This window comes from Esox lucius, chromosome 12 (assembly GCF_011004845.1).
Source record: "Esox lucius isolate fEsoLuc1 chromosome 12, fEsoLuc1.pri, whole genome shotgun sequence".
Classification (NCBI taxonomy): domain Eukaryota; kingdom Metazoa; phylum Chordata; class Actinopteri; order Esociformes; family Esocidae; genus Esox; species Esox lucius.
The window spans coordinates 17,568,806-17,579,642 of record NC_047580.1 but is presented as its reverse complement, the minus strand read 5'-3'; the positions used below and the strand labels follow the sequence as shown (position 1 = coordinate 17,579,642).

At 41.3% G+C, this 10,837-nt stretch overlaps 1 protein-coding gene across 1 annotated transcript; it reads right to left on the bottom strand.

The window, feature by feature from the left end:
* Positions 1-4,360: 4,360 nt before the first annotated feature.
* On the bottom strand, positions 4,361-5,509 carry LOC105027773 (olfactory receptor-like protein OLF4). The gene has a single exon (XM_010900027.2). It carries the CDS (start codon positions 5,507-5,509, stop codon positions 4,361-4,363), a length of 1,149 nt encoding a protein of 382 aa, XP_010898329.2.
* Positions 5,510-10,837: the final 5,328 nt, after the last annotated feature.

The following is a 10,837-nucleotide window of genomic DNA, read 5'->3' as shown; positions in this document are numbered from 1 at the left end:
ACGCCTCACAGGTCCTCAACTGGCAACTTTAATAAATTGTTCCCGCAAAAGACCAGCCTCAACATCAACAGTGAAGAGGTGACTCTGGGATGCTGGCCTTCTAGGCAGAGCTGCAAAGAAAAAGCCATTTATCAGACTGGCTAATAAAAAGAAAAGATTAAGATGGGCCAAAGAACACATACACTGGACAGCAGAAGACTGTAGCAATTCATACATAGAAGCATTTCAATGTGCTTTACAGTAAAAATAAAAATACAAAATGCAATGGAATTAAAACAGTCAGATTGTTTAAATTCTCTAGCTCAGCTGTCTCCAGGGGGACTGCCTGAACTTCAACACCCATCCTAGCGCTGGAACATCTCAGTCCTGGCATTCCAGCGCTAGGATGAACCTGTCAGTCCCTTTGTGAGATAAAAGCTGACTAAAACATGCAGTTCAGTTTAAGTGATAAAAACATAGGAAGCAATAAGGCTAAACAGTGTGGTTAAGTTTAAGAGCTCAGTAATAGGCATGTGAAAAGAGAAGTGTTTTTAACCTGAAATTCCAATAATTAGTTGATGATTAATGAGTTTAGGTTGGTCCCCTCTATAGGTACACCACAAATAAAGCAATGTTAATGTAGCATTTTAGGAGAATTCACATAAACATGGATGCTGTCACACAGGCTCAATGCCCATAATTGGTTAACAATTCTTAATGATTTCAGTTACGGTAGGTCCCTTCTATGCGTATATGACATATTGAGCAATTTCAGTGTAGCATTTTGTGAGAAATTCACATTTAGTACATCTCTATGGCAACTTGAATGCTGCTACATTAAAAGCAACAGTAAACGCTCAAATCGCATAATTAGTTAATGAATACACGTGTTTTAGGTTAAGGAAGGTCTCCGTTTATGTACACCACATATAGAGCAATTTTACTGTAGCATTTTGGAGAAATTCACATTTAATGCATCTCTATGGCAACTTGAATGCTGCGACAGTATATTTAAAGCTACACTTCATGCTCATATCCCGTAATTATTTAATAAGTCCACTTGATTCATGTTAAAGGTCAACTTTATACATACAACACATATTGAGCAATTTTACTGTAGCATTTTTGAGAAAAACACAATGAAAGGTATAATGTGTCTCTATGAAGGCATCATTGCAGCTATATTTAAAGCCACAGTAAACACTCAAATCCCTTAATTACTTAATGAATCCACTTGATTTCTGTAAAAGAACGGCTCCTATATACATACACCACATATAGAGCAATTTAAATATTGCATTAAGTTAATTTGTAATTTTATTTTCTATTTAGTTTTTGTGCTACATCTGTTTGTTTAAAATGTGTGAGAAAATATTATTTATTTTGAAAATTCTCAGTAATCTACAGCAGTATTCTAGATTTCTATTGGGGTCTAAATGGTTAAACTAATAGGTTAGTCAAAGTACTTGCGGAACTGTGAGTTTACTAATGGAGCTGACATGACATGTTGCTGGTGTTCTTTACTTTGCACAGCTTTTGCTAGCTTGATGGAAACTCGTTTTACCAAACAGACACATTGAATGAATTCACAAGCCATTGTGGATATGCTCAAAAATATATTTTTTAATGCCCATTTAGTGAAAATAAATCATTTTTGTATTACCTCATGTGCCTCAAAGTATAAATAATGTTTTCTGAATAGCAACATTCGCAAGGCTATCCACAATTCATTATTTTTTTTATGTGAATAGTTTGGGTCAGCCCTAGTAATTATGTTACTAGTTCAGTCTATATAAAACCTAAATAGAATGTTGTTTATTGTACTACACTTTATAACAGCCTGATACCCTATTACTGCACAGTTCTTGGCTTGCACCGTATGCAGCAAGGAACATTCTCAGGACGGTAGATAACAAAGGCTTAATTTATATACAATCACATTTGTTTGGCCCCCAAATTGTTGCAGGGGCACCAACAGGGGCATTGGAGTTGGCCAAACTAAAACAACAAACCAAGATGGATCGTCAAAATATTGAACACCTTGAGGACCGCATCAAATACCAGGAGGAGGCCAACAGGGAGCTGAAAAACGACAAGGACTTTCTACTTGGCCAAATTAAGGGAGCCCCCCTGGGGTGTCTGCATATGCTGGCATGTCAGGTAAAATGGCAATACAATTACTGTTATTCATGCAGTACTAGATGTTCGGGGATGGACTCGATGTTCAGGGAAGTTGTGGATGAGATCAAAATCGGCTGGGTTTTCATTATATTATCAAACTCTAGATAGTACCCAATAGACAATAAGATGGCTTGTTGTTTATGATCATGGTCTATGCATAATATGTAAATCTCTTACTTAGAAGTCTCTTTGGATAAAAGCATCTGCTAAATGTACGTGCTGAGAACATTGTGCAAATACAATAAAAGATTGTACCACTGTACTCAAGAAAAAGATTCATGACACAGTTTTAATAGCATTTGACAGTGTAATAGCACTTAATGACCTCTTCATGACAAGTTCAAATTGTACCACTGTAGTTGAGGTCAAGGAAAATATTAATGACACAATTATCATGGTCTCATGATAGCCAATGTCAAAACCTACCACATATGACAGTTGTATTTGATGCCAACACATAGCTAAATAGTTTCTTCAAGTTTGATAATCAGGCCTACTATGATATGTTTATCACAGGTTATGTTTCTGACTAAATGCACCACAGTATCCCTTCACATCCATGCCACAAACTGTTTGCCATCCTTCCATCAGGTTGGTGGTAAAGGTCTCTTCGTTCCCGTACCAGCAGTCTCAGGAACACTTTAATTCCATCCACAGTAACCCTGCTGAACTCTGTGACACATCACTAACAATATCCACCCTTTGTACTATTAGCCTTGCAAAGTCTGATAAGGAAGTTTTCAATTGTTACAGGTACGTGTCTACCTCGGAACCTCATTGCTGCTATTCCTGCATTTCAGTTGCACATGAGACCCTACTCCTTATATTTTATTGCACTGTACTTGTTCAATTACAAGTTGAATCTAACCTAATGTTGTCGTGGTTAATATCAACATTCACAGGTTATGTTGTGTCAGTTAATGTTAAGTTGTCATAACAAAGACATTGACAGAATATTTTGTCTTAGTTAATGTCAAGTTTTCATAATGAAGGCATTGTCAGGTTCTGTCTACTCAGTTAATGTCAAGTTGTCATAACAAAGACATCACAAACAATGTCAACCTTGCTTAAAAAATGACATAATTGACCAAATGACACCTAATGACAACATTCATAAACGTTCATAATGATTCCTTCATGTGTCATGTCATGGTTATGACAGTATCATGACAATGTCATGTCACTCTTATGCACTTCAAATAAAGTGTTACCCAATAAAACAAATCTTTTATCATCTGGGTATACTGCAGTTGATGTTGATGTCCATGTTAATGGAAATACAGATATCTAACACTAGGGGGCGGAAGCATGTTTTCATTGGCTCTGCAGAAGTTTAGGGGACAGTTCTTAACTAGCAGCAGGTCAATTCTCTCAGCCAATGATGTGTAGTGGTTGCAAAAACAAACACAACCACTAATTTATGGACAATGACCATATACATTATCCGCTGGCACCAACCTATATGAAAGTAATACCACAATATATTTTCATATAATTTTTATTATTACATAAATTACATTACAAAAGTCTGAAAATACAAAAGTAAGCAAATAGAAAACAAACAAAAATAAATAAATATTGAATGCTGCTTTAAATAGAGGACTAAAATGTTTTAACAATTTCGATTTTCAACAATTTTACTTCAAATGTATTGGGTATCAGTATTTCTTACTGTAGGACAACTCCTGCAATAACAGGATGATTTAAGAAAACATTTCGACAGTCTCTGTAGACATCAGTAGACAACGTTCCATATCCAGACAAATCAGACATTTTTTGAAAGGATAACTGGACAATCATAAAACAATCATACTATCAGATATTTCAGTCAAATATAGCCTACAACAAAGCAAAACCTGCACCTATCTATGATTAAAAAAATCTTACAACAATTACCCAATTTATCCAACTGTCTCAACCTCATTACTTTTCTAACAAAATCTGAGAACAGTAGCAAAAACCTTTTCACATTCAGGTCTGACAGACGCTAATGATTAGATATTAAAGCTACAATAACTGTGGCAGTGAGAACTATTGCAAAATGATTGCAATACTAACAATATATAAAAACAATAACCATAGAAGAACAATACACCAAGACAGGTTTTGAAGCTTGGTCCAACCTCTATATGGCCAACGCCTCTATACGACCAAGTACAAACATAAAATACAGATGATAATGACATAATACTGGTCCTGTTCAATTCATGCTATAATCCGTGTTAGTACTGCGCACTACATCGTTGCTAACAATTGTACATTTACCAACATCAGTGCGCTCCTCGTCCCTCTCCTCAAATGGTTTTACATGGGCTCCGTTGCCATATCTCTCCCCTCCCTCACTCAGCCCACCTGCGTGTGACAACCCCTCAGTTGTTTCCACGTCCAGCACAGGACTGTCACCCTTCCATCGGAATAGTCTGGGCAGAGCCTGGCGCACCTCCCCATTGCGGAGGCCATAGATGAGTGGGTTGATACAGGGGGGCACCAGGATGAGAGCCAGGAGGGCGACGTGCAGGGTGCCGGCCAACAGTAACGAATCAGCCCCAAAGAGGTTCTTCGGGGGGACTGTAGAAGTGTCCGTTGTGCCCTCCAGCTCCCACAGAACATCTGAGGTGATCTTGAGGAACATTGGGAGGAGCTGCAGAAACAGCATCCCGCAGTAAAAGAGCACGGTGTTGCGCGCCCGCATGTTGACCACGCTGAACGGCATCACGGCGTTGCAGGCGTCCTGGTACATCCTCACGTAGGCGAAGAAGTAGCTGAGGAGGCAGAGCACGGTGACGCTCACGCCCATCAGCTTGGGGGTGACGGCCGCCGCTCTAGGGAAGCCCATGTGGCGCTCCACAGTGTCGGGCTCGCAGGTGAGGCCGTAGGTGGCGGCGCCGTACTCCCCCTCCCCCCGGTGCAGCAGGGTGACGTTAACAAGGCCGGCGCTGATGGACAGGACCCAGGTGAAGCTGACGGCGAGGCGCAGGCGCACAGGGGTCAGGATGGCCAGGTAGTGGATGGCGTGGCACACGTAGAGGTAGCGCTCGATGGCCATGCACGTGATGGTGATCATGGTGCAGAAGATGCAGGCGCTGCCCGTGAAGTACTGGATTACGCACCAACTGTTGAAGGTCATGGTGCTTCTCTGTATTAAGCAGTGGGTCACAAACGGGCCCAAATTCATGGTCTGCACAATGTCACTCAGGATCAGGTTCTTCAACAGGGCGTACCGGGGCTCCCAAGACAGGTCGTTCGAGCGTCCGAGTCCCAGCAGAGTGCATCCGTTCACGACTAGGGACAGGATGGTGAGAATTAAGAACACACAGATCAGGATGTATACCTCCGCGTCAAACGCCATCATGGACGAAAAGAGGCAGCCTCCGAGGTCAGACTGGTGATGATGGTCTTCTGTTCTGTTCTCCATAGGTTGGGCAAGGCATAGACCCGTACGGTTGAATACCTGACTGGAATTCATTATTTCTAAATTATGCACACTGGTAGAGCCACGTGCATAGCTTTATACTGTCACCCTCCTCCCTCTTCTTTCCTCCCTCTCTCTCTCTTTCTCTCTTTCTCTCTCTCTCTCTCTCTCTCGCTCTGTCTCTCATCCACTTGCACGCTCAAGAAGGATGGTGAGACTGTTCATTATGCAGACTTTCTGGTTTGTCTGTTGATCTCTCCCAGTCACTTATAGGTAAATGTATGTTATATCTAGGATTCTCTAATAACTCATTAGGTTAGGTTCCTCTTTTTTTGCATAATTACACTACCCTAAGAAATAGGGTTGTGCTTAAAATAGCCACCAAAAAATGAAATTCTATTTACATGGTATGTCCACTATTAGGGAAATTATGTTTCTACTAAAATAATTGCTTAGAGAACAATATTGTTTAAAAACATAAAAGTTTTCTTATAAAGATATGTGTCAAAATTATGAGCATTTCTGTTTTAAATAATCCAACAACCTCTTTGTGAGTTTTCAACACTGAACATTCTAAAATGTTTTATGAGATTGCAGAACACATTGGGAGGGAGCTGGAGTATTTATCTAAAATAGCCAAAGAGCAAATTGCCTCATAACATTAAAGATCCACCATCATATTTTACATTAGTAGGTACAGTGGGGAGAACATATATTTGATACACTGCCAATTTTGCTGGTTTTCCTACTTACAAAGCATGTACAGGTCTGTAATCTAAAACAAAAATCCAGAAAATCACATTGTAGGATTTTTAAATAATTAATTTGCATTTTATTGCATGACAGAAGTATTTGATCACCTACCAACCAGTAAGAATTCTGGCTCTCACAGACCTGTTAGTTCTCCATTCATTACCTGTATTAACTGCACCTGTTTGAACTTGTTACCTGCATAAAAGACACCTGTCCACACACTCAATCAAACGGACTCCAACCTCTCCACAATGGCCAAGACCAGAGAGCTGTGTAAGGACATCAGGGATAAAATTGTAGACCTGCACAAGGCTGGGATGGGCTACAGGACAATAGCAGCTTGGTGAGAAGGCAACAACTGTTGGCGCAATTATTAGAAAATGGAAGAAGTTCAAGATATCGGTCAATCTCCCTCGGTCTGGGGCTCCATGCAAGATCTCACCTTGTGGGGCATCAATGATCATGAGGAAGGTGAGGGATCAGCCCAGAACTACACGGCAGGACCTGGTCAATGACCTGAAGAAAGCTGGGACCACAGTCTCAAAGAAAACCCTTTGTAACACACTACGCTGTCATGGATTTAAATCCTGCAGCGCACGTAAGGTCCCCTGCTCAAGCCAGCGCATGTCCAGGCCTGTCTGAAGTTTGCCAATGACCATCTGGATGATCCAGAGGAGGAATGGGAGAAGGTCATGTGGTCTGATGAGACAAAAATAGAGCTTTTTGGTCTAAACTCCACTCGCCGTGTTCGGAGGAAGAAGAAGGATGAGTACAACCCCAAGAACACCATCCCAACCGTGAAGCATGGAGGTGGAAACATCATACTTGGGGATGCTTTTATGCAAAGGGGACAGGACGACTACACCGTATTGAGGGGAGGATGGATGGGGCCATGTATCGCGAGATCTTGGCCAACAACCTCCTTCCCTCAGTAAAAGCATTGAAGATGGGTCGTGGCTGGGTCTTCCAGCATGACAACGACCCGAAACACACAGCCAGGGCAACTAAGGAGTGGCTCCGTAAGAAGCATCTCAAGGTCCTGGAGTGGCCTAGCCAGTCTCCAGACCTGAACCCAATAGAAAATCTTTGGAGGGAGCTGAAAGTCAGTATTGCCCAGCGACAGCCCCGAAACCTGAAGGATCTGGAGACGGTCTGTATGGAGGAGTGGGCCAAAATCCCTGCTGCAGTGTGTGTAAACCTGGTCAAGAACTACAGGAAACGTATATATATTAAGTTCTGCTTTTCTGACGTATCAAATACTTATGTCATGCAATAAAATGCAAATTAAGTACTTAAAAATCATACAATGTGATTTTCTGGATTTTTGTTGAAAGAGTTGAAGAGTACCTATGATAAAAATGACAGACTTCTACATGCTTTGTAAGTTGGAAAACCTGCAAAATCGGCAGTATATCAAATAAATTTTCTCCCCACTGTATACAGGTTTTGGAGCAACATATGCTGCCATCCAGACAATGTATTTTTTAGGGAAGGCCTTGCTTATTTCAGCAAGACAATACCAAACCCCGTTCTGCACATATTACGGCAGCATGGCTCCGTAATAAAAGAGTCTGGGTGCTCAGCTGGCCTGCCTGCAGTCCAGACCTGTTACCCATTGAAAACATTTGCGCATTACGAAATGAAAAATAAGACAAGTGAGACCCTGAACTGTTGTGCCAGCTGAAATCCTATACCAAGCAAGAATGGTAATAATAGTTCACTTTCAAAATTACAGCAACTGGTCTCTTCAGTTCCCAAACATTTAGAGTATTGTTAAAAGAAGAAGAGATGCTACACAGAGGTAAACATGCCCCTGTCCTAACTTTTTTGAAACGTGTTGCTGACATCAAAAGTATTGTCCAAAAACAATAACATTTCTCAGTTTCAATATTTGATAGGTTGTCTTTGTACTACTTTCAATTAAATATAGGGATAAATGATATGCACATCATTGCATTCTGTTTTTATTTGCATTTACGCAGCGTGCCAACCTTTTTGGAAACAGGTTGTAAAATGTAATCCTTTAAAGAGAATATTTTATAGATTACACTCTTCTTTAAAACCAACCATTTAAATAGGCCAAAACATTAACAAATGTTAAGCTTGATGACAGCAAAGAAAACCAGCCGTTCGCCATTGTAACAATAAGGTTTGCTGCTGCAAAGTACATTTGTATGACATTAAACTGATGGTTAGTTGCCATGGCAATGTTTCCAAAGGGGGATAGTTTAGTATTTGTAGCACAAATGTTATTCTATTACAGTTTTTCACAACCACCAACACACTAAAACTAGTTCTATGAATAATGTACAAAGTTCAAAAGAAACTCTCTGAGGGTCAAGAAAATAGCCATTGGTGAAGTTGTTTTTTTAAAAACAATCTGATACATAGATAAATCCAGCCAAGAAGAATATTTCAGGTCAGATGCATTTTTCAAGGTATGAAGAGCATCAGCCTGAGAAGTAGGTAAAAGTCCTTGGCGAAGTTACAGTATCTCACAAAATTGAGTACACCCCTCACATTTTTGCAATTATTTGATTATATCTTTTCATGTGACAACACTGAAGAAATTACACTTTGCTACAATGTAAAGTAGTGAGTGTACAGCTTGTATAACAGTGTACATTTGCTGTCCCCTCAAAATAACTCAACACACAGCCATCAATGTCCAAACTGCTGGCAACAAAAGTGAGTACACCCCTCATGGTTCCCTCAATGAACTGTAGCCCCCCAGTGCCGGCAGTACCCATGCGGCCCCAGACCATGACAATCCAGCCACCATGCTTGATTGTAGGCAAGACACACTTGTCTTTGTACTCCTCACCTGGTTGCTGCCACACACGCTTGACACCATCTGAACCGAATAAGTTTATTTCATCTGACCACTGGACATGGTTCCAATAATCCATGTCCTTAGTCTGATTGTCTTCAGCAAACTGTTTGCGGGCTTTTCTTGTGCATCATCTTTAGAAGAGGTTTCCTTCTGGGACGACAGCCATGCAGACCAATTTGATGCAGTGTGCGGTGTATGGTCTGAGCACTGACAGGCTGACCCCCCACCTTTTCAACCTCTGCAGCAATGCTGGCAGCACTCATATGTCTATGTCCCAAAAACAACCTCTGGATATGACGCTGAGCATGTGCACTCAACTTCTTTGGTTGAGCATGGTGAGGCCTGTTCTGAGTGGAACCTGTCCTGTTAAACTGCTGTACGGTCTTGGCCACCATGCTGCAGCTCAGTTTCAGGGTCTTGGCAATCTTCTTATAGCCTAGGCAATCTTTATATAGAGCAACAATTCTTTGTTGCTCAGAGAGTTTTTTGCCATGAGGTACCAAGTTGTACTGCCAGTGACCGTTATGAGGGAGTGTGAGAGCGATAACACCAAATTTAACACACCTGCTCCCCATTCACACCTGATACCGGGGAGGGAAAATGGCTAATTAGGCCCAAATTGGCCATTTTCACTTAGGGGTGTTCTCACTTTTGTGAGATTCTGTAGATAGAGGATGCTGAGGCAGAATAAACATTTATTTTCCTGTTTATAACACCATTCCTGTCAAAACCACTTCTCCCCTGGTTTTCTTGGGCTACATTTTTAGTGTGGCTGAATTACAGTGCAAAAAACAAAAAATTATGGCATTTGTGTATTTTATAGACACTTCAGCATTCCCTCTAGACATCTTTCACAGTCTACACTAATCAGCCATAACATTATGACAACCTGCCTAATATTGTATAGATCCCCCTTTTGCCCTAAAAACAGCCCTGACCCGTCGATGCATGGACTCCACTAGACCTCTGAAGATGTGCTGTGGTAACTGGCACCAAGAGGTTAGCAGCAGATCCTTTTGGTCCTGTAAGTTGCAAGCTGGGGCCTGCATGGATCGGACCTGTTTGTCCAGTACTTCCCACAGATGCTCGATTGGATTGAGATCTGGGGAATTTGGAGGCCAAGTCAGCATCTTGAACTCGTTGTTGTGTTGCTCAAACCATTCCTGAACCATTTTTGCTTTGTGGCAAGGGGCATTATTCTGCTGAAAGAGGTCAATGCCATCAGGGAATACCGGTGCCATGAAAGGGGGCTCATGGTCTGGAACAATGTTCAGGTAGGTTATACATGTCAAAGTTACATCCACATGAATATCAGGACCCAAGGTTTCCCATCAGAACATTGCCCAAAGCATCCCATAGTGCATCCTGGTGCCATGTGTTCTCCAGGTAAGCAAAGCAAATGCACCTGGCCATCCACGTGATGTAAAAGAAACGGGATTCCCAGTCGTCTTGCCATCACAATTTGGCCCTTTTCAAAGGTGCTGAGATCCTTACACTTGCCGATTTGTACTGCTTCTAACACATCAACTTTGAGGACAGAAATCCCTTGCTGCCTAATGTATCCCACCCACTGACAGGTGCCATGATAACGAGATTATCAGTGTTATTCACTTCACCTGTAAGTGGTAATTATGTTATGGCTGATCAGTGCATAATACCATGCACGATTCATAGGAGGA